At 45.3% G+C, this 24,711-nt stretch overlaps 1 protein-coding gene across 1 annotated transcript in view; it reads left to right on the forward strand.

Annotated features, from left to right (window-relative positions):
* Positions 1 to 24,711, forward strand: part of LMCD1 (LIM and cysteine rich domains 1) — a 58,130-nt gene that overhangs the window by 12,986 nt on the left and 20,433 nt on the right. Inside the window, exons 2-3 of the mRNA XM_060631629.3 lie at positions 17,105 to 17,193; positions 22,995 to 23,250. Coding sequence (XP_060487612.1) covers positions 17,105 to 17,193; positions 22,995 to 23,250 — 345 coding nt within the window. The remainder of the gene's footprint in view (positions 1 to 17,104; positions 17,194 to 22,994; positions 23,251 to 24,711) is intronic.

Raw genomic sequence — 24,711 nt, forward strand, 5'->3', positions numbered from 1 at the left:
TAGGGAAAGGTATTCAACCTTATTACTCCTGAGAAAAACACAAAAGCACAATGATACGGCATTACATACCCAGAAGAGTAGTAAAATTAAATATTGACAATAGCAAGTGTTGCCGAGGATGTGGAGCAGCTAGAATTCATACATTGCCAGAGACAATATAAAATGATACAACCTTTTTGGGAAACTGGTAGAAGAATCTTAAGGAGGTAGAAAGAAGGAAAAAGCATGAGGGCAGAGGACACAAGACAGACATGGAAAAGAGTAGGTGAGACCAGCGTCCCTCAGCGGGATCCTCAACCATGGGGCTTATTCTAAAACCTTCTTACTCCTGGGCCAAGATCAGAACTGACAAGGGAGGAGTAGAGCCAGAGACATGGGAGGGAGACTCTGGTAGATTTAGGAAGAATCTGGAGACGAAAAGGAAATGAAAGTGAGAGGGTTGGGGAAGGCACCATTCCAAACCAAACTGAATTTTTAATGTCTGGTCCCAAGTTTTATTATCTTCCTGCAGGCTCGCCTATGAAAGGATTGGCTTTAGGATGGTGGATGAGCCAAGCCTTGATTTGTTTCCCTTCTTCAAACAACTGACTTGAACTTTCATCTGATCCTTGAGGCCCCCTCTTTCTGGCTGGAGGTCTCTTGAGAAAAAACTCTAGTGATTTCCATGGTCCGGGGAGGCAGTTGGCTCAGTGCGCTGGACAACAGCAGCCACATCTCAGCAGAGTTGGCCCTCCTGAGAGACAAGAGCCAGAGGGACAACTGAAAATTGGCTGAAATTTAGTCCAAACCACTCAGAGCTCAGACCAATATCGATGTTAAGTTTCTAGTCCTTGATGAATATTTATACCAAAATAGGGCCAGTGGAAAAGTTCCATCTGTGTGGATTTTAAGAATTTTGCCTTCCCTCAGCCACGTTGACCAAACTCAGGAAAGCAGTAGAATCATTGCCAAGTACGTACTCTTTGAAGTACAAGAAATTCTGAGAAGGCCCTGGACCCATCATATTTCTTCTTATCCCAAAAACTTAGATTTGGCACTCCTTTCTTTAAAAAATTCTTACTATCTCCACCTCTTGGTGCTTTATTATTTTAGCCTAGCCTTTGACACCATGAACACTCTTTTTTTAAATTTTTTTTAAATTTTTTTTTCAGACACACACACACACACACACACACACACACACACACACACACACACAGAGTGTGAGCAGGGGAGGGGGCAGCAAGAGCCGGAGACAGAATCCGAAGCAGGCTCTAGGCTCTGAGCTGTCAGCACAGAGCCCAATTTGGGGTTCAAACTCACAAACCACAAGATCATGACCTGAGCAGAAGTCGGACACTTAACGGACTGAGCCACCCAGGCACCCCCAATATGAACACTCTTTTGAAAGAGTGGATAAGTCTATTCAAAGTCTTGTTGGGTGAAATTGCTTTCCTGGTTGATATTTTCCCCATCTTTCTAAAATCTGGGTGGTCCAGTTAATCACTTTAACTCACCTCCTTACTTTGCTAGTAGAGAAATGGCCCCAAATTTTCTCCTCAGTTGTATTACTCACTCCATACTCCTCAGAACCAAAAACAAAAAATTTCAGTAAGTTCTGCCCTTGATAGGAGGGATTAAACTAGAAGCTTTGCTCTTGCACCAGGCATATTAACTGCATTTATCAAACACGGGCCATGTGCCAGGCACTGTGCTACATAGTTTTTTCCTAATGTTTATAGAAATCTCATTTTACAGATGAGTAAACTAAGATTCAGAGAGATTAAATAAATTGCATTGGTGACATAGCTAGATGATGAACATGAATTAAATGTAGGAGATTCAATCCACAGCTCTCCCTCTGCCCTCTATGCCATTTCTTATCTACATGTAACACATTTGCAGGGTTCCAGAAAGATGAGTAATGATAGAGAGTAGTGCTCAGGCTCAGACCTTTTAAAAGTCAATAGCACTAGTTAGAATTTAATAATGTTGTTTTATATTTGTTATATTTTTTACACTTACCTTCTATTTTGTTAATTCTTTTTAACGTTTGTTTATTTTTGAGAGAGAGAGAGCATGCACACGTGTGTGCAAGTGGGGGAAGGGCAGAGAGAGAGGGAGACATAGAATCTGAAGCAGGCTCCAAGCTCTGAGCTGTCAGCACAGAGCCCGACGTGAGGCTCAAACCCACAAACCGTGAGATCATGACCTGAGCCGAAGTCAGATGCTCAACCGACTGAGCCACCTAGGCGCCCCAGTTTACCTTCTATTTTAATATATTTTAGGGTTAAAAGGTTTTTTTCAAGAAATAAGTTTTTTTTTAAGTAATTTGTTTAAAGAAAAATTATAATAATCACCCAGGTGGTATACTGAGGACAGAATTCATAAAGGAGGAACATAGGCTTTCATAAACATCTAATATTGGATTACCCTTGATCTCTATAGCACTTTACAAATTTCTCAACATCCTATATGCATGATCATGTTTGATTCTCACAACAGCCCCATGAGGATGGTAGGAATTATGATCCATTTTAAAGGTGAAAAAAATCGAGGTTCAGAGAGCAGAAACTGCTCACCAGGGTTACATGTGTAGTGATAAAGTAGCCAGGGCTTGGGTTCAGCTCCAATACAAATGGTGTCCCCTGCTGCTCCACCAGCAAATTCAAGGGCAGGAGTGGAGAAAGAGATGTTCCAAAGCAATGATCCAAGACCAGAAATGCCATTGAAAGTCTGTAGAACTGAATGACTCTCACAGGCTGGCCTGAGTTTTCAGTTTCCCAGTGGTTGTGTGTATTCTGTTTCATGGAGAAGCCCGAGGTTGCTAAGTCTGAGTTGCTCTAGAGAAGTCAGATTTTCTCTCTCTGGTGAGTCACCTTTCAGAAGGTCAGAAAGTAGCTCTCCCATCATGAGAGCATCTCCTATCTTCTGGGGTACACCATGGAAGCGATAGCACACACTAGAAATGGGCCCCTCAAAGAGGAAAAGCTGGATTCTGCCCAAGAAGAAGAGCATTTCTTTCCATGTCTACTTGCCTTGAACAACTGACTGGGATGCAGACCACAGGTCTGGGTGACTGGATGGGTAGGAATACCATAAAGATGGGAGAACCAGTGGGTTTGGGTAGCAAAGAAGGTGAGGTGGGAGTGCCAACAGCCTATCCACGAAGAGATTCCAGGAGCTGAAAGCACTCATGGAGGGAACACTGAGAGCTGGAGAGAATACTGAAGCCATTTGAATAGACAAATGCTTAAGAGAGAAAAGCATGTTGAAAATCAAGAGGCTATAATGGGGCACCTGGGCGGCTCAGTTGGTTAAGCGTCCAACTTCAGCTCAGGTCATGATCTCATGGTTTGTGAGTTCCAGCCCTGTGCTGACAGCTCAGAGCCTCGAGCCTGCTTCTGATTGTGTGCCTCCCTCTCTCTCTGACCCCTCCCCAACTCACTCTCTCTCTCTCTCAAAAATAAGTAAACATTAAGAACAAGTGCTGGAACCTTAGAGTAGAGGGGAGGAGGAAGCGGTTGGGGAGGGCTGTTAAGAAGGGTTGGCCAACCAGGGGAGGCTAGAATCTTGGAAACTACAGGAAATCAGGTTGATTCTTGTTTTCCCAACTCTTCCTACAGGCATCAGCCTCAGATGAAGGGTATCTATTACGCATTAGCTTTTAACGCAACACTGAAGAAGCATTAATCAAAGGCAAAAATGAAAGTGTTATAAAAGAAGCTAGTCAGACACATGTTTATTAAGGAGCTACTATGTGCAAAGCAGAATTTGAGGCACTGGTGACAGAGCAATAAACTAGACACACAGGGACCCTGCCTCCATATTGCTTTCTGTCTAGCAGGAAAGAATGTCATTGAAGAGTTATATTCAGGATTAAGTAATAATCATGATGAGTGCTACAAAGAAGTATAAGATACAGGGTTTTCTAAGACCCTATGATAGGGGTACCTGAATGACAAATACGAGTTAGGTGAGGGGAGAGAGAAATGTTCCACACAGAAGGAACTGCATATGGGCAGACTCAGAGGTATACAGGAATGTATCATCTTTCCCGGGGCGTATGGTTAAATGAATAATCCTAAATTTATTCAAGAGATAACTTTCTGGAAAGTGACTTGGTTTCCATAGTTCTGACTACATTTTAATTGTGTTAAATGAGCTGCAAAGGTGAGACCTTGAAAATGAATTATTTGCAAGGTGAGTGACCAAGTGCTGATTTCTGTTTCATAAAACTAGCTTGCAAAAACTTGATCTAAATGCCCTTAAAGTGTTTTTATTTCTAAGACTATGATTTCCTTCTGTCAGATTTTCTTAAACATAGAATTCCACTATATAAAGTATATACAACTGATGCATTATGGAGAGGGAAAGTCAAGGAGAGGATTAAGTATTTGAAGATATATTTAATATTAGTTTGAAAAACATATGCTAGTGAAGAAAAAGAGGGAAGTCATTTGTAAGAAAGGGTACTTGTTTTAAACCAAGAAACCTTCTTGGTAAAGGCACTCCAGTAAAACGGAAGTGGTTTCTTAACATCAAGGCACCAATGTTGGCTGAAGGAAATGTGCGTGTCTCCATGCTTCCAATGTCATAAGTTAACCTGAGAATTTATGTGTGCGATTCCCAGCAGGAGTCATTTGCATAAGCAAAGCCTTCAGACTTTTAATAACAGTGCTGTACTTTTACATGGCACACTCCCTATTACAATGTTAAGATTCGGATAAGCAAGATTAAAAATTCTCCAACTTGGTTTGCTAAGTCTCTCCATTTCCAAAATTAACTCCAATAAAAGTGTGTTATCCTTAGATCAGTAATGCTGCAAGAATTCAGACACATACACACACACACACACACACACACCCAATTAACATCCTTTTAGGAAAAAATTCTTAGGACATCAGGCCGCTAAAATCAGGAGTCTTATAAAAACTGGGGAGGTATAATAAGTAAGTATTGCTGGCCTCAAGCTTAGAGTTTTATACTTGAGGAGGAGTCTACTAAGGGCTGAAACCTAAGAAGTAGGAAGCCACTTAGATTTTAATTTCCAGGTATGGCCTGAAGGTATTAGGCCTGGGGACACCAACAGCTTGTTCTCATTTAGGAAATGGGGGAGGGGAGAGTAAAGAAACCCTACAAGGACTTTATTTTATCTTAATTTCCCTCAAGCCACTTGGTAAATCTCTGATAAAATTCCCAAGGGGGTTGGAGAGCTTCTGGCTCCTAGCAAAACTAGTGGCATTACTTAGATCTTCCCAAGAACTGGCAGGGCCTATCAGTGAAAGAAAAAAAAGACAAGTTTAAAAAAGATATGTTGGAGCCTCTGCAAACAATTTGGCAAGAAATGCCAGGTCAGCTCTTGCCCTGTGGGAATCCCTTTCACAGTCAATGAAAACAACGCCCATGCTTTGGGAACCTAGTGGTCTCAAAAGATCCATAAAAAGTCTGGATGTTGGGGGGGGGGGGGGGGGGAGAGAAGGAGGACCCTCCCCCCACTGACTATTTTAACTAAGCAGTGTGCCCTCAAATAATGGGCTGACCTGTCTAAAACCAGGCAGTTCTCAAAAACAGGAGAGAGTGGTTTTGGCAGTCTGGTTTGTGCAATTCACACTATTCATGTTAGCCTGGGCAGTCCAAAGGAAGCTGGTGTCAAAGGAAAATATTAGTTCAGCCTGAAAATCCTATCACTTCAGTCCAGCACGGTCCCTTACACGTAAAATTTGTGGACCTGCTTTGGATTCAACCACGTGTACCCATGAGCTGTCAGCAAGAAGCTGGCAGCACACAGGCTGCTTTCCTCTCTCCTTCAGTCACCATCATTTCTGCACTACCAAAGGAATGTTCAACAATGGAGGCAGAGTCCTGAGCAGGGCCTGACAACTTCCAGCGTTTTCCATGCGCTGCCTTCAGATGCAATCATCCAGCCATGGAGCACTCGTTTTAGGATTTGGAGCTTTCTGCCTTGTTCTGTACTCCTCTTTTTCAAAGTGACCCCAGCCCCATCACCTTTGAAAGAAGAGTTACTCTGAAAATATTTCGAGACTGCCCACTTTGAAGGGCTCCGGCCATCGCCAAGTGGGAAAGGAGCCCAGCCATGTGAATTGTCTCATGCAATTGCTACAGCTCCTTTGTCCAAAGGTCCCTCATGTCAGGCCTTTCCAAGAGCCGCAAACCCTTGGAAAATGTACTGATTTGAGTCTTACCGCTTTTTTGCCTATTTTTGATGAAAGTGCTAAAAATACAAAAGAGTAAAATTACCCAAAAGGCATATGGAAGCAAAAGAAAAAGGGGGTAGGTAATCCCCTATCTTGGCTAGCGGAGCACTCACAGTGCCTGCTCCATTATGCCAAGTGATGATGTGGTAAGAGGTAGACATTACTAACAGACGCAGCCAACCAGGCCTGATAACGGGAAACAATGGTTGCAATAACTCGTTCTAATCAAGAGGAGACATTCAGGATGCAGACGGTTAAGGATGGGGTCAGCTGTTGGATGGGCTGCAATGTTAGAACCAGCTACCTCAAAGGCAGGCTTCCATGTGCCCACTCTGTTCATGGCCCTGGGTCTGGGCGTTCCTGTTTTTCTGGAACCAGCCTCAAATCAGTGAAGGTTGGCTCAAAGAGGAGGGGGGGGGGGTGTTAGGAAGGGAGTTGAGAGCAGGGTCTTAAACAGAGAAAGCTTTCATTTCACATTTTCCTCCCCCCATATGGATTTGCTTTTCTATTCAGTTTTCATAGCTAGATTAACCCTTTGTGTTCACACATGTGAATCTTGGGAATCTCCAATAATTTCCTTCCCTGGAGGGGAAGACAGAACCAAACAAGTGATTACAAGTATAGAAAATGTTCCATACAGGGCTGTGTGTGCGTGCGCACTCATGGATATGCATGCCGTGTGTGGATGTGTGCACGTGTGTGGATGGGTGTCTAACAGGTCATACGTGGTGGTTAGGAGCTTAGAAAGGATAGGAGAGGGGAGAGCTTCCTGAAGAGGTAATGGGAGGAACTGGCTGGCAGTTTCCGGAACTACTCCAGGGGCATGGTCATCAAGGAGACTCAACAGATGGATTGGGACCCATTTCAGGGGAAGCTGGCAGGGTAGACAGAGGAGCGAAAAGCTTCTTTCACCACCCCAACGGGCTGGGACCGCCGGGCATCCTGCTGACTTTTCACACCTTCTAGAGCATGTGCTGGGATTCTGTGAATTTTCTTCTCCTTGCTGGCTGCCCTGCTTTCAACTTAATTTTACCTGTTAAATATCATGTGTTGAGAGAGGAAGAATAGTAAAGAGAACATGGTGTATTTTGTCCCAAACAAATTCTCGTAGAGTCAAGCCTGGACAAACCATCTTGACAAAAACAAAAACAAAAAACAAAAACAAAAAAACTTTTCTTATAGAGAGTAAAAAGTGCTCTTTTGTTGGGCATTTGTTCAAAACTTTATTTGGGATACCAGACACTCCTAACATGAGCTAAATCCATCAGACTAACTCAACCACAGCTGGTCTGAGGAATCAACTTAATACACACAAACCATTTAACAGGAAAGATAATCAGATCTATACCCCAAAATACTGACAACTCAAGCATTTCTGCCATCAGCTCATCAGCCACTAAATGTTTTCCTTTTCTGCTGCTTTAAATAGGATTGGGCTTTAAAAACAAAAAGGAAAAAGAACAAGTTTTCCATCCATTGAATTCTGAGTACAAGATCAGCTGGGCTAATCTCAATTTGTTTAGTCTATGCATTTTTATCCTTATTACACAATTCAGGAAAAGGGTATCTAAGTTGAAGTGATTTCGTTACATCTGTGCTTGTCCAGACAGAAGACTAGGAATGCCCAGGGAACAACCATGGAGAAGAAACAGTGTATGTGGACACATACCCACACAGATACCCACATGCATCTGCGCACACACATCCATGTACACACATGCACACACACACAATCCCCTGAGGAATATTTGTGTCCCCAGATATGACCTCTGATGTAGGCAAGGTCGTTGTTGCTGCCTTTGTGAGACTTGCTGTGGTTTTAGGAGGCACTTTATTCTAAGTTGTTTCCATGGCTAATTTGCATGGCATTATAGAGAGCATAGGTCAGTCAGTGCAGAATGGAAATTTGAATAAGTAAGTTTCTGCTCACTCCTCTGTACCATATTTGAAGCCAGCCACCTTAAGGCCAGGCTACACACCCCACTTTTTCATCTCCTGTTTGGGGAAACAGGGTTTTCTTGGCCACAAACTGAAGCCCTGGCTTGAGGCTTCTGCAGCCAGAGTACAAGTATCAGTAGGGAGGAGAGAGAGGCAGGAGATCAACACAGGGCAACAGTTGTGCCTAAGATTGGAGGGGCAAGATGGGGAATGCCCATTTTATATATAATATTCCATATATATATATATGTATATATATGTATACATATGTATATGTATGTATATGGAATATGGAATAACGCCCAAAGTCACCCTAATGTAAGAGTTTGTGTTGTTCATCCAGCATCCCTGGATTTCTGGGCCCCAGTCTTTACCTCTGGTGGCACACAGGACATGTCACAAGGAGGGTTTATGTTCAGGAAGGGTGACGAATGTAACTCTGACATTAAGAATGGACAGTTATTGTACTAGTAAGTGTATTGATTTCATTACTCTGTTAAGATTTTGTAAGGCTATTTGGCAACTCATTCTTTCAATCACTGGAGAGCTTCAAAAAAAAAAAAAAGAAAGAAAGAAAAAAAGAAAAAACACAGAAGTTCAGACCCTGTCGAGGCCATGGGGTTCTTGAGTGGGACAATGAAATATAAGGCCCCCATTACACTTCCCAGCCAGGTCAGTCTCTGAAAGGATCACACTTCTCAAGTGGGGGTGGGGAAAACAACTATCCACGATGCAGCTTGTAACCATCTGGGCCTTGAGTGTCCCAGCTTGGGCCCCTCTGTCTGGCAGGACCTCTCAGTTCCCACTTGGGCCCCAGGTTTAGGGAGGACCACCCTGACCTCAAGCCTGGCAAAGGATCTCAACATCAGTGGGAGTCACCCAATAAGTCATCCAGCCAGGGAACTTTAGAAGCAGAGGAAGGGCTGTGGTCTCCCTTCTGTCTGGCTATTCAGAGAGTTACTGCATTTGGCATGAATGCCTGTGAGGTGGGCTTATGCCAGGTAAGAAGGAACCAAAATGAAATAACAAAAGTCAGACATGCTGTAAATCTCACCTTGTAGGGAATGGTGGTCTGGGAGGAGATGTCTCTCTCCAATGAGCTGAGAGCCACAGATTCCAAGTTGTAGTGGCTGAGGGTACAATGGGGAAGCCCAGTTGTTCCCAAACTTGTCTGCACATTGGGCTCCTCCAGAGAACTTCCCAAATGACTGAGGTCTGTTGCCCATCTCCAGCAATTATGGCTAAATTTCAGTGGCATGCAGCTGGGATTTTAGAAGTGTTAAAAGATCTCCAGGTGATTCTATTGTGTAGACAAGTTGGGAACCACTGATGTAGCCCTTTGCTCTTTAAACCGTGGTCCCCGGACTGGCAGCATCAGCTTTCCCTGGAAGGTCGGTAGAACTACGGAATATAAGGCTCATCCCAGACCTGCTACACCACAGTCTTCTTGTTAGCTAGATCCCAGCTGATGTTCATGCTAATCAGAGTGTCTGATTAATTTCAAACACATGCAGACCAGGCCAAATCCCCATACTAAAGTACAATGTCATGGCACACTCTTTCTAATTCCTGGCACCAAATGCATTTGCAGTTCTACAGTTACATGGGTTCTTTGAGAAGTAAGTGTAAGGGCCCCAAAATACCTGGAAAATTTCATTTCTTGGCATTGCCTGTAGTGCATTGGTTAAATTAAGATGGAGATTGGGGATTCTGAGAGACCTGGGTTTATTTCTAAGCACCAGGACTTTAATTTGACCTCTGTGAATAGTGTTAATTAGGGAGACCAACTCTTTGTGGTTTGTCCAGAGCATTCCTGGGTTCAGCACTAAAAGTCCTGCATTCAAGCCCTGATTCAGTCTGGGGCAAACCAAGACCATCCGTTTCCTTCAGTTCCTTTATGCACAGCCTGATCAGTGGTTGTCAGACTTGAGCTGTGCATGCAGATCCCCTGGGGGGCTTGAACAGCAATGGCTAGGCCCTACACCAAGTAACTGAGTTAGTGGGTCTGGGGTGAGAACTGAGGATTTGCACTGCTACCAAGGTCCAAGGTGTGTGGGGGTCCACACCTCGAGAACCACCACGAGGCAGCGTAAGATTTGCCTGAGCTTGGGCTTAGCACAGTGGCTGGAAGCTGCAAGGCCTAGTAGTCATTGCAGCTGCAACTGATTATTTTTTTTATGGAAAAGATGCGACGTGAGCTGGTCTCAAAAGAGTAGGTGGGGCTGAAGCTCCCTGAGGTTTGATGAGCCTGAGCAAAAAAACAAAAAAACAAACCCCAGTGTATATTTCAGAGAACTTCCAAGTGATTGGAACTTCTCAAGTGATTGGAAAGAGAATCTGGGTAGAAATAGTAGATGATATGGAAGTAAAAATAGATAAATTTGGACTGGTGAAGTGGGCCACATTCTAGGAGAATGGAGACATCTAACACTCAACAACGTTTATCCCTCTTAAAGTGGCTTAATTCAACTTCAAAATGAGATGGGTGTGAGTATCCTTGATCTAAACAAATTATTAAGAGTTGGGAATACGTGTGCCTGGGTGGCTCAATCGCTTAAGCATCCAGTTTCGGCTCAGGTCATAATTTCAAGGTTTGTGAGCTCGAGCCCTACATTTGCCTCTGTGCTGTCGGTGCAAAGCCCACTCCGGATCCTTTGTCTCCCTGTCTCTCTGCCTTTCCCCCTCTCACACAAGTTCTCTCTCTCTCTCAAAAATAAGTAAACATAAAAAAAATTTTTTTTAAAAGGAAATACTTGAGAATAAACCCCAAAATGACTTGCCTCTTGCCTTAGTTATTATGATTTTGTTCTTTTTTAAAGTGGTAACAGTTTCTAGAAGACAGTTTTCAACATGTTGTCCCCCAAGCCACTGTCTGTCCAGTCATCTCCAGACCTTGGGTTGGAGGGTGAGCCCCAGCTCCCCAGTCTGGTACTAAACATAAGTGACCTCTCGCCCCTCACTTGGGCTTCCAGGGAGGGAGCAGATAAATCAACTGAAGCCAATACCCTGGTGCTTTTCTCCTACAGGCACTGCCTGTGGTTCTGATTCACTTTCTCCTCCAACCACTGCCTCTCTAGCTGCCTTCAAAGCCTGTCCATTGCCTTGAACATGTATACTTTAGTTTATTTAGCAGAACAGGGTTGGATGGTAAAAGTACTGAGACCAATGTGATCATGGCCTTGTACTACTGCCCCCAACGCTAACCTGGAACCCCCCCCCCCACAACTCCTACAGACACACTGTCCCGCCTGTTTGGATCCAACTGGCCTAATGCCCAGAGTCAAGGCTAGACCTGTAGGAGGCCGTCTGAGGTCTGGAGACTCCTAGTGTGGTAGGAAATCATAGGGTCTGGATTCCAAAAACATGAGTATGAATTATGTCCTGAGCAGCAAATCCCATTAGATCTATGAGCTCAGTTTTTTTTTTCATGAGACAAATGCAAAGTGTCCACATCCTAAGGTTGTTGTGAAAACCCAGTGAGATAAGGAATGTAAATATACTTTGTAAACTGTCAAGTGCTATATCCTTGATGGAAAGTACCAGAGCAGATCAGATGAGAGCACAACTCTGAAGTAAGACCCGCCTGGTTTCACTTCTTGGCTTCACCACTTGCTAGCCGTTAGATCCTGAAGAAGAGGCTGAACCTCTCTGGGCCGGCTTCCTCATCTGAAAAGGAAGTCACTAACAGTACCTCTCTCACAGGCTTGTCAAGCATAAATATTATGAATATGCCTGGCATATGCCTGGCACATGAGGTCTACTCAATAAATGTTAGCTACAGTCAGAGTCATTAGGAAAACTATAACATTTTGGCTTGAAGTACAGATGAAGGTAGAGTGAGGGGACTCCCCCCTTCCCCATAGGGGCTCCAGCACAGACCATTCTGAATGGACAAGTTGCTTCTCCTTTCTCAGTCTGTCATGCATCCTCTGTTGTTTAGGAATAATGATTATCCTTCATAGTGTCATCATAATTGTTCAGGAAAAATGCTTAAGTAAGTAAGATCAATCCATGGATTGTCAAGCTGTTAATAGTTGGGAATTGTTGATAGCAATAGAGTCATTGCTGGAATCATTTTTTCCTGTTGATGATGGCAGTTCTTTTCTGGGCCTTCTCATAATTTCACCCCACCCCACTCTTCACTACCCTGACTCTACCTTCTCTCCTTGGTGGGGAGGAAAAGGTTTGTTTTTAAGAAACAGCATGTTGGCTAATAATTTTTAATAACACATATGCTTATAGGGGCTCCTGGGTGGCTCAGTCGGTTAAGCGTCCAACTCTTGATTTTGGCTCAGGTCGTGATCTGACAGTTCGTGAGATCAAGCCCCATGTCAGCGCTGACAGCTGACAATGTGGAGCCTGCTTGGGATTCTCTCTCTACCTCTGTCTGCCCCTCACCTGCTCTCTCTCTCTCATTCTCTGTCTCTCAAAATAGAATAAATAAAACTTAAAAAACAAAGAACACATATGCTCAGAGACTTTACCTGTAAAAATCAAGTCAGAGTAATTGACTTGAAACAGAATTTAGTGTCAATATTCAGAACACCCCAGCTCAGAAAGCAAACCCATGGAGAGTCAGGAGTGCGTGTGATGGTGTTAAGATAGAATTTTCAAAAACATAAAATCACAACTCTTGTGCAAATATACAATAAAACTTAGTAAAGATTTTACTCAACTCATTAGTTAATAAAGTAATCAGTAAGATATTTAGGCCAGTTCATAAAGCATCTGAAGGGCTGTGTATTTCAATGTTAGGACAAGATTGATGGGTTAGGTACATAACTAGCTAATGTCCAGCAGGACAATAAACCATAACCTTTAAGGTTATCTGTTTCAAAAAGACAAAAACTGCTTGTATTTGTATCTTTACTGGACAAAAAATCTGTACGTTAACATGTGACTGCACCAAGTCTTGGGGTAAAGCAAAGTAAATTTGTCTAGATAATCCTCATAGGGGTGGGGGGTGAGGGCCAAGGTCATTGTCACCATATGATACTGAGAAGATGTGCCACCCACTTTTCTGCCTCATGCTCAACGTTTGGATAATTGTTTTTAACGATGGTAAATATTTTACTGTGCAAACAACCTTTTAATCTGATTTGTGGCTTACTACAGCCTGGTGGAGGCAGAAAGGGCAGGGAAAACCCATTTCTCAGAGGAGGAAACCGAGTTACACAATGGGAGGAGAACTCGCATTTTCTAATCCCAAATCCTCACTTCTACACTTCATATCGTATGCCCTCTTTTCCCTTCTTCATCCCCGTCCTGCCTTGTTCTTGGCTACGTTTCCTCCCTGTAATACTTCCCCCGGCGGTTCACCTGAAGGAAATGCTCAAAGTGGGGAAAAGGCTCTGTGGCCCCCTGCCCTTTGCGCCCCGTGGCCCTTGCGCCCCATGGCTCCTGGCCTGAGCTAAGTCCTTTCAAGTCCCTGACAAGATTCAGTTCCACAACATCCTACTCCTCCAGAGCCAAAGAAAATTGTCAAAACATTTTATCTCCCCTCAAGAAAAGGGTTAGAGTACATGCTACATTCCAGGGACCCATTTTTTAAAGTGATGGCTGCTTTTAAGCTCTTCTGTGTTCAGCTACTGTGAACCACTGTGAGCAGCCACTGGGCCATCTTCCATCTGAGACCGAGTCCGCATCGGAGAAACCTACTGTTTATAAACCAGAATGTCTTGTTTGAAACGCTGTTTCTGCTTGGTGTTTTCCTCCCCTCAATAAACAGGATCATCATTTTCTGTGTCCCAGATAGCTAGGTCTGTCTGGCTCCTGGATAAATGACACGCAGTGGACAAAATGGCTATTTATTGTGCTAAGCAGTCGGCCAGGAAACTGGCTGCAAGTGTGTCCTGATGGCCCAAATCTGCTGCTTCCTTGCAAGACCATCTATTTTTCTCTCCCACGGACTTCTGTCACCATGGAAACTGTCCCACTAGCAGGATGAAGGCTAAGGCCAACTGTCTGCCTCCTCCCCTTAGTCAGAGAGACAACATTTGCACGCATGAAGCAAAGTAGACAGTAAGAAAGTCTATGAGGTATGCGCTTAGAAAGTAGTTCCTCTGAAGCTCTCTAGAATTCTGAAGCTGGGAAAAGAATTGTTTTTAGAATGTCTGATTCAGAGTCTCTCAGACCGTTTACACAAGGTACAGTGACAACGAGAACAAACACTCGGTGCATAATATGTGCATGCCAAGCCCTTTCCATGCAGCAACCCACATAACCCTCATGGTAACTCTGCAAGACCAGTTACTTGCCGAGGTCCAGCAGAGGAGCCATCCACTATTTGGAAACACATCATACAAGAGGATTCCGGGTAACAGAATTCCAACAACCTCGATCCAGGCCAGTTTTCTCATTTTACAGGGGAGCAACTTAGATGGGACAAGGAAATGAGTCGCCTCTAGCCGCACAGCTAATAAATGTCAGAGCTGGCACCATAGAGCCAGCCCCCCGCCGCAGGCCCGTGCTCTTCTGTGCTGACTTACATCACTAGTTCTAACCAGACCCTGAGCCAGCAGCTTGGCCCTGCCGGCCAAGCATCAGGTCTAATCCCCTTATAGGATGACTGTTGAATCTGCCGCTCGTTAGAAGAATGGCAATGCTCACACGCAGGGTGTTTTGCCACTTGTGAAATGCTTCCACCTAGCTCTTCTGTTTCCAGGCTTTGCTGCCTCTGGGTCTAAAACAATCCAACAATGAAGCCTTATTCATACGTTGTATACCTTCCAAAATAACCATTGAATCACTCAAACATTAAGTGCGGAAGGATGGCTGCATTTCAACTAGTAGAATCCAAGGCAACAGGAGGCAGAAAGGAGAGATGAAAGTTTGCAAGGTTTTAGATGCCAGGGTCTTAGAGAGTAAAGTTCCACGTGTGAGTGAAAGCTCCGCAGCTTAGGACGATGACTTGATGGTGAGCATCAAACTCTTGTTTTCAATTTTCAACATGAATCTAGCACTGAACGGGCACAGATTGGAACGTGATCCCCTTTAGATATGTGCAGTGTGGCTCTTACTCTCCAAAGTTGTGAATGTGTATAAGAACAGCATGGTATGGGGGCACCTCGGTGGCTCAGTTGGTGGAGCGTTCAACTTCAGCTCAGGTCACGATCTCACAGTTTGTGAGTTCGAGTCCCGCATCAGGCTCACTGCTGTCAGCACAGAGCCTGCTTCAGATCCTCTGTCCATCTCTTTCTCTGCCCCTCCCACACCCCTCCCCTCAAAAATAAACATTAAAAAGAAACTTTACAGAACAGCATAGTACGAGAAGATATCGTGCAAACAGCAGTTGTCAAAGTTGGGGGGTGTGAAACCTAGGTGTCATTGTGGGAAGATTTGAGCAACGGAAGAGAAATCTGGTAAAGAATAACTGTGACCTTTCGTGTACTTCTCTGGATTCTAACAGTAGCGGTGAGGGTGGACTCACAAGTTTCACTCCTTTTTTTTTCCTGCTTAAAAACAGGAAGAGGAAACAGGGGTGCTCAGAATACAAGACACCCCCCCACACACACACCATCATGCCCTTTCATATCTTTTTGCCCTCACACATTTCTCTTCTAAGAATCCCCTTCTCCCTTTCTGCCTGCTCATTTTGCATAGCCCCCATCCAGAGTCACCTCTTCTAAGAAGCCTCACTGGACTTCCCCTACAGGTTTATTAACACCTTCCTCTGCGCACCTAAACTCTGTGCAAAATAACAGCAGCTACCGTCTTGAGTACCTCATGTGAATGGGCACTTTGCATACATTATCTTTGTACCCATTCGACAAGTAAGGAGACTGAGGCTCAGTTGGTCCAAGGCCAGTATGGCTGGTAAGTCCCGAAGCTGGGTTGGGAATCCTTGTCTCCCAGGCTCCAAAGTCCAGCCTCTGCCACACAACAGGCAGCTTCCTTTGCCTCAAACTTACCCCTTCCAGGAGCAGGTGATAAGTATGTGTTTCTCTCTTCATCCCCTCCTAGTCTGCGAGTACTCCTAGGGCACACCCGAATCTTATGATGTATCCCTGTGCCTGACATACAGTAGATACTAAATTAGTGGTTAAATGAATCAAATGTCTGTTGAATGAGGAGCTTATCCGTTTATCTTACTAGTTGATGAGGACTTGTTCTTGATAAAATCATAGTACGTGTGCATACCTGCCACCAAGTCTTCCCCACCCCCAGTTGAGAGTTAGGGAAGTTTCTCAGCCAGCAGATCCATACACTAACCCCAGGCTTCTCCCATCTTAATGTCATACAAATCTCCCAGGAAATTTGTTGGTGTGCAGATTCTGATTCCGAGGGCTGGAGCGGGGCCTGAGGGTCTGTGCTTCTGGCAAGCTTCCCATGATGCTGCTGATTTGAAGACCCCGTTTGAGAGTCATTTGGGTCTCAACACATCGGCAGCGGCTGGTGACAAAGAGTAAAACCTGTGTCGGGTGTTGTTCTCCTTCCAAAGGACAACCAGATTTCAAATGCTCCTGATTTTCCGTGGTTTAGCGAAATATTTAAGTTATGGTTTGAGCTATAGACACGTGGCAGCTTGCGCATTTGTTTGTGCCTGTAGCTTTGGTTTAATCACACCCTATCAATAAATCACAAATAAATGAGGGAGAGGAGGCACTCACTGGAAGATTCCATTCCAGTGACAAGTGGACCAGGGGAGCTGATGAATATAAAGGGAGGAGTGGAGGGTTTTCAACACAGCCCTGGTGGCTGGTGACAGCACTGAAAGGCCAGCAATAAGCCCCCGCCTCATTCCATTTTTACTAGCAAGGACCCCACCCTTCCCCACTTGCCTGCCCTATGGCCACTTCCCCGGCTGGTCTTCTCCATTCTTGGTAAACAGTAACTGATGGCTTATTCATCTTGAGCCCTTTGAACCCCACACAATCCCTTTGCTGGCATGCCAAGTCTTTTAGAGGTCAAGCATCCCCGATCCAAGACTTGTGGAAGTGAAACACCCTCTTTTCTGTCTCCTTTTCCAGATGTCCCTGGGCCAGCAGCAGTCAGCAAGAGGTGTGCCTTGTTTGAGATGCAAGGGGACGTGTTCGGGCTTCGAGCCACATCCATGGAGGTAACAGACTTTGTCAGGAGAAGCTCTGCCTGCCTGCACTTCTTGGCTGTCCTTTCTGGGAACCCCAGCCATTCTTCTCTGCTGGGACTGCTTACTTAGGATGCATGCATTTCAGGGAGGACTGGCTCCAGAATGAACGCACTCCTGCTTGGCCTCATTCAGAAATGACAGAAAAGCCCTTAGGAGCCAAGATGAGGAAGGAGCTTAGTGCTTCATGCACCGTTTTGAGGTGGAGACCACCAAGCTGGCCCCATGAAGGACTGCACTGGGCAGATGTGGGCAGATGTTGGTGCCTCGTCTTCTCTGGACTGCTCTATCCTTGGGCTTGGTGCATGTGGCGGATCTCCCCATACGGTGCCATCACCCCATTTGGATCTCAGAGTACCCCTGGGCCAGAAATAAAAGTCACTGTGTCCACAGTATTTAAAAACCAGGCGCTACATTCATATCCGTGAGGGAGAGCCATGAGATCCAGCTGGACTTGGAACTGTAGAGTGTTTCTTTCTCTCTTTTTATTGAGGAATCTGAAAAGCAGAGGTGGAGACCTCACACTGCACAGCCCCCAGGCGCTATTCCCATCAGCATCTGTGTGGAGTTGTGCAGGGCACACAGCCTGTGTGACTGTCCTGGCAGCCCTGGAAGAGAGAGGCAACCTCTATAGGGCACGATAGCAAAGTAGAGCTTTTGATCCCCCTACCAGAGGGGTTCCTGGGGCACTCAGAGCAGGAGTGAAATTTGGGAGGTATTTGTCTCAGAGTTGTTGATTTCCATGGTAGGATGGCAATTAGAAAAACATTCATTGCTAAATCTTGTACGTTGGAATATTGAAGCAATCCTGAGCAGTTGGTATTAGTATCTCAGTGTCTCCATTTTTCATATCAGGAAACTGAGGCTGGCTAACAGGGGTGGGGAGGGGATGGCTACTAAATGCCAGGATTCAAAGTTGGGTCTTTGTGAAACCCCACTCCATGCTCTTAGACATTCTACAGTAGTACTGTGGGTCGTGAGCTTTTGAAGCACGGGACTGTTCCTTGACTCCATTCCCTGACAGTCCTTGACCTCACAGGAGCTCATGTGGTCTTCTGGATGCAAGCGACTTTCAAAGTCATCCAAACCCCACTGTATCCCCCGCACAGATTCCTCCTACAGCTAGCACACTTCCTGTTGGGGGAATGCCCCACGCATCTAGTTTGGCCACTAGAGCTCTTTCTGGCCTTGAGGAGTCAGCTTCCCTATCATTCCTCCCCCTTGGTGCTGAACCTGCCATCACGGTGTCACGGAACAATGCTGACTCCTCATCAGCTCTCCAAGGACAGCTGGGATGCCTCCTTTCAGAATCCTTAGGGCAGCGGGGAGAGATAATGTTCCCTGAATGCACCCCCTGACTCAGTCAATAATGTTTCCCCCTCTCAATGTTCAGCCCCTTGCTGCCTCTTGTCTGACATCTGAACAGGGTCATTTAACATATTCTGTCTGGTTTTCTAGCTGTTTATGGCAAGAGGACACTTCTGGGCCCTGTTCTTCAGGACTGTAAGCAAGGAGTCTCAGCATTGTTGTAATCCCTACATTCCCCCACCATTCTACAAAGGACGTGAACATCCAGTGAATTTATCCTTGAGAAATGTAGATTGCAGCTTCGGGTCCCCCATAGCAAGCATTGTATTTGGTTTGAATCACTTTAATGGGGACTTAAATTCAAGCCACACTGGAGCAGTGAGGTCCCAGAACCTTAGCAGGGAAGCTACATAAAACCATTTTTATGCTCCAATTTTCACACTGTCAGTAGTTAGAAATTTATTTAAATGACCCAAGTGGCAGCCAGCCTGGTTTAGTGAGCAATTCCCTCAAACAATAATTCATGTGCTCACTCACCTTGAACAAACACTTCCCTTCTGTAAGCCTCACCTTTTCCATCTGATAAATAGGAGCATTGGAGTCAGTGTGCTCTTGGTTCCCCTTCTGGCTTTACAATCCATAGTTTCAGGCAAGTTGTCTGTAATCAAACCTGTGATTGACATGGTTAATGGAATTAGAATGGAATTAGAGGCACAGATGGTAGAGTTATTTGAAGAGGACAGTATGGAGTGAAGGCAAGAGCAGACTTTCAGAACCAGCATATCATGAAAATGGAAGGGGAGGCTCCCCCAGCAGCCTGCAGCCTCCCACTTCCCAGATGGATGTGCTGGGCTTGCTGGCATTCCGAGACAACCTCAGGATGCTGAACTGCCCTTCAGGGCAGTGGGAAACACGCCTCCAGGACTTCAGGCTTTTCAGAGAGAGCCCAACAGAAAGTCTCTTCCTTGCATGCAGAGATATTTTTACATTATCTTTATTGTAATAGCTTTATTTTTTTTAATGTCTACTGACTCCAGTGAGTAGAGAAAAACCGCAATTTGAGGGAAGCAGGGACACAGTATGAAAAATGGGAGACAGACCACACAGGCGCTTCAAATTACAAAGTTTTACATGCTTCAGGGGTCACTCTCCGAAGGATTCTCCTGGTCTCCTCATTGTGACGTGCCTTCTGATGAGGTCTTGTCTCCATACCAGCTGCAGGAATTACATTGTTCCCTCTGCCTCTTCTGCCCAGGGCAGTGGATCTTCACAGATAACTGTGCCCTGAGATTTGGGCTTCCTTTGCTTTTTGACAGACAATCTAGAGAAAGTCAACCAGAGCCGCTTAAATTCCCGAAAGGGACCGACTAGTGACTCTGGCACTTTGATGTGCATCCGAATTACCTCTGAACAGGATTACAAGTACCCATGACCAGATCCCACTCCTGACCAGTGCATCTGACTAGCTGGGGCCAGGGAGGGCATCTCCAAGTTTACCAAGCTGCCCAGGTGATTTGGATGCATAGCAAAGTGTGAAAACTCATCAAATAGACCAGGGGTCAGCTAACTTGCTGTAAATAGCCCATTAGTAAACATTTTAGGTTTGTCAAGCCATAGGGTTTCTGGCATAACCAATCATCTTGGCCCTTGTAGCATGAAAGCATCCATTAAGCGTGTAAATGAATGAATGTGATTATGTTCTGTAGATCTCTGTTTCAGGACACTGACATTCAAATTTCCTATCATTTTCTTGTATCACAAGATAGTAATCTTCTTTTGAATTTTTTCAGCCATCTAACAATGTAAAACTCTTCTTCACAGGCTGTGCAAAAATAGGTGATGGGTCAGATTCAGCCAATGGAATGTAGTTTGCCAACCTCTAATGTAGACCAACTCTCTCATTGTCAGATAGGAAATTTGACCACGGGCTGGTGTTGGGCTAGTGTTGAGGCTGGCATTACATTCCAAGGCTTTGCCTTTTCCACCATTCCAGGTAGCCCAGGAGAGATTGCAGAAATGGCCATTTTAACACCTTTGGGGATCTTCCTGGGTGTGTCCGTTGCCCTCTTCAGTCTGGGTGCCTGGAAAGAGTAGAGTGGGGCCAGAGGGGTGCCTTCTTCATTTATGGTGTCCCAGCAACAATACCTGGCAACATGACGGCATGAATAAAAGGAGAAATAATACTGACATAATGTCAAAGAATATCTCATATCCGTCAACATTTTCCATTTCAAGGTGTTTTGCATTCCACACATCTCTAATAGCATCCTGAGAGTCTACATTAACCAAATAAGCAAATTCAGCCTCCCCACCCAGCTCCACACATGGAAGGCATTGGGGGTCCAAGGGTCCACTTGGACACTGGGCTTTCCCTCACTTCTTTCCACTTCCTCCTTCCATTTCCTCCTCGGCTGCTGTCACTCCCTACGTGTAAACTAGTGGTTTATTCCCTACCTTAGGGAAGCAGTCTCCTCCATGTCTAGCTCATGAAAGGGAGAGGCAAGAGAATATTTATCATGAGTAAGATGCCCCAATTCTGAAAACACAAGCAACAGAGAAAAAAAGAAAAGACTTCTTGGTTTTGCCCCATGTCATCTTTAGGGTCATATTCTCTTTTGTAGTGCTGGAATTATCCTTGAGATCAACAATTTTACCATTTTTCAAATTATAGCCCACGGAACATGGACTGGGGCTGCAAGCTTCTCCTTGAACAACACTGGAAACACTGCATTTTCCCTGACTTAAAGTCACGCTGTACATCAGTGCGTTAAAAACAAGAATCAGCCTTGCACTGATGAAACGTGTTTCACCTTCTGTAACCCACTGTTTCCCCACACTGAGCCTTTTTCCGTGTGCCACATACTTACATGCTGGGGGAACTGGTCCAGACCAGCGGAACCACCCCAGAGCATATGTGACTCTCATATGGCCCAACCTTACTCTATGTTACATTTTCCATCTGATTTGCTTTCCCTCTCCCACTCCAACTATAGGCTCCTGGAAGGGTGCACTGGGTCCTCCTCACTTTATATTAGACAAGGTTTCTCAACCTCAGCACTATTGATGTTTGGGGCAGGATAATTCTTTGCAGTGGAGGGGGCTGTCCTATATTTTATGGGATGTTTAGCAGCATCCCTGGCCTCTACCCTCTAGAAGCCAGTAGCACTCCATTGCCATAATCAAAGGTGTCTTCAGACATTGCCAAATGCCTCCTGGGCATCAGAATTGACCTTAGTTTGGAACCACTGAGGTAGACTATCAAGGTGTGCTCCTGCGGGCCTCCCAGGCAATATTTGTGATACATGGGTGAACATATCAATCTCCTGAGTTTAGAAGAGAAAAAAAGGAGGGTTCCTTCGGGCATGCCTAGCTGTGAGGCGCCCACGCTACTGCAGTGACACCTCTTTTGCTTGGGCCTGCCCCATCCATCCCTGCTGCAGGTTCCGACGTTGCTTGCTTTACTTAACAAGCTCTTAAGTCTCGTGCATGGGAGCAAGTGAGATACAGCACGCCTCAGGAGTCACAGCACACCTCAGGTGACAAGCCAGAAAGGGAGGGAAGAGGTTTTCCTCTACACTGCGAACACTTGGATTTCACAACCTTAACAACATGGCACAAGGCAGCCAGATGCTTTTGTTTTTCATTGTCAGAGACAAGTGTCAGGCTTTCAAGTGAATGTGAAGCTTCCCTAGGATGCTTTTCCTTCTCACAGCCTCACAACATAGCCTTGCCAGTGAATATCAATCTCTCCAGCCCAAGGGGTTTTCTTAGCTCATTCTCTTTCCCCTGGGTCCCAGCCACAAGTTGCTTAAAGAAATTTTCCAGCTGTATTCTAACTTCAGTATGAGTGCTAAAGAGTTCACAGTTGCTGAAGCTCCAACGCTCATGAATCTTGGGAGACAATTTCAATAATTCCTTAGAGCAGGGGTCAGGAAACATTTTTTATAAAGGACCAGAGAGTGGATAATTTAGGTTCCGTGGGCCAAATGGTCTCTGCTGCAATTACTCAAGTCTGCCGCTGTAGCCCAAATGCATCCACAGACAATATATAAATGAATGAGCATGGCTGTGTTCCAATAAAACTTTATTTATAAAATCAGGTTGTGGGCCAGGTTCAACCTACAGGTCATAAAGACTCCTGCTTTTGAGCATCTTTAATGAATGAACCAGCCCTTGCTGCCACCATGAGTAAAAATGTGCTGTTCTTCTGACCAGCTGAAGTCATATCCCACATTCCCCACAGACAGACAGTCGGATTGATAGGTAGTCTCCCAAAAGCAGTTCCCAATCCCAAAGTCCTTTTGGTCTCACATTACCATTCATCTGCTGCCAGCCGTTCCAAGTTACTAAAGTTGAGCCTTGAACTTGCTTTCAAAAAGGCAGATGCTACCAGCAGGAGACTGCTCCTCTTCTCTGGAGGTTGATCTCACTTTTCCCGATTACCGCCCCCCCCCCCCCCCACCCAGGAAAATATGCAAGTCATGCAAATGCAGCCATGAGGACCACTGCCTGAGCTCTGAGCTGGAAGATGATCGGAAAATTGGCCGCTTGCTGATGGACTCCAAGTATTCCACCCTCACAGCCCGAGTGAAAGGCGGGGACGGCATCCGGATTTACAAGAGGAATCGGATGATCATGACCAATCCCATTGCCACTGGGAAAGATCCCACCTTTGACACCATCACCTATGAGTGGGCCCCCCCTGGAGTCACCCAGAAACTGGTAAGACAGCTTCCTCCAACCAAATGGTTGTTGTCCTGTCCTTGTAAATGTTAGTCATGCCTGAATTTCAAAGACAAGGTAAGAAGAGGGCAGTATTATAGAAATGATAGGAATAACTAAGGTTCCAAACCTGCTCCTGCATCACCTATGTGATCTTGAAGTGAAAACTGTCTGGGCCTCGGTTTTCCTCTTCCATGAAATGGATAGAAGTGTTTCTATGAATTCTGAGGGCCCTTCCAATTCCAGTACAGGGTCGTTCATGATTCCCTTTGGGCTCCCCACTTCTGAACAAAGGCTGACTTATCATTCAGGACTCCCACAGTGCTTGTCTTCATGTGTGAGTTGTTCCTTTTCCCTCAGAGTGGCCTGGGATGTATCCTTTGCAGGCCTGTGGGGGAGCACAAAAACAGTTCTCTCTTCTTGCCAACAGCTGAAGGCTCTTAGCCTTGGAAGGGAGAACCAGACTAGCTTTACACAACCCTGGGGGTGAGGCACCCAGAGAAGGACAACATCCAGAGAGAGCAAGTAACTTGCACAAGGTCACACCCTGGCTGCCCACTATAAAGACCCGTATCAAGTTCCCATGCACAGGCCTCACCCCAGATCAGAAGCTCCAGATTACAGGATCAGACACCAGACATGGGCATTTAACTCTTCAGATGATACCTGCAGCCATTGTCAAGACCCCACAGACCTGACCAGTGCCCCTCCAATTTCAACAAGCACATACATCATCTAGACAACTTGCAGAAATATATCTAGGAAGCTTGGGGCTGGTCCTGAGACTCTGCACTCCTGACATGCTCCCAGGGGATGCTGGTCCCCAGACCATGCTTGGAATAGTGAGGGCCTAGATGATTTCCACAAGTTCATGAGATTGAAAAAGTTCCTACAATTTTAGATATGGAAGCCTGGCATGTAATTAAATCTCTTCTGGGAGAAAAGGAGAGCCTTCAGAGTCCTGCATGGTCATACCCCCACAGGCTGCACCCGCAGCTCTGGCTATGACCCCTCACCCATTACTTTATAGTGCTCTGACCTTCTTCTTTCCTGCTCTGGAACACTCCAGGCTTTTGCCCTCCTCATGGACTTTACACTTGCTGTTCCCTCCCCTTGAAATGCCTTTCCCTGCTCTTTGCATGGCTGGGTCTTTCTGATAGTCAGGTCTCAGACGGGCCTTCCCTAACTCCCCAGTCCACCTATCCTCCAGCTATATTTTTTTCTCTCTCCCTCAGTTCGCCATTGATTCTTTAGAAGATTTATTGCGAGCTGCAATTGTCTTATGTATGTCTTTGTTTGGTTATCTCTCTCATTGGAGTGAAGCGAGGTCCACGAGGGCAGATACCACACCTGTCCTGTGCACCATCCTATTTGGCACATCCTATTTGTGCTACATCACCCTCCGGGCCAGTGGCATTCCACACATGGTCTGTGGACTAACAGTGTACCACAAAATCCTGT

Source organism: Panthera onca, chromosome A2 (genome assembly GCF_046562875.1).
Source record: "Panthera onca isolate mPanOnc1 chromosome A2, mPanOnc1 haplotype 2, whole genome shotgun sequence".
NCBI lineage: Eukaryota > Metazoa > Chordata > Mammalia > Carnivora > Felidae > Panthera > Panthera onca.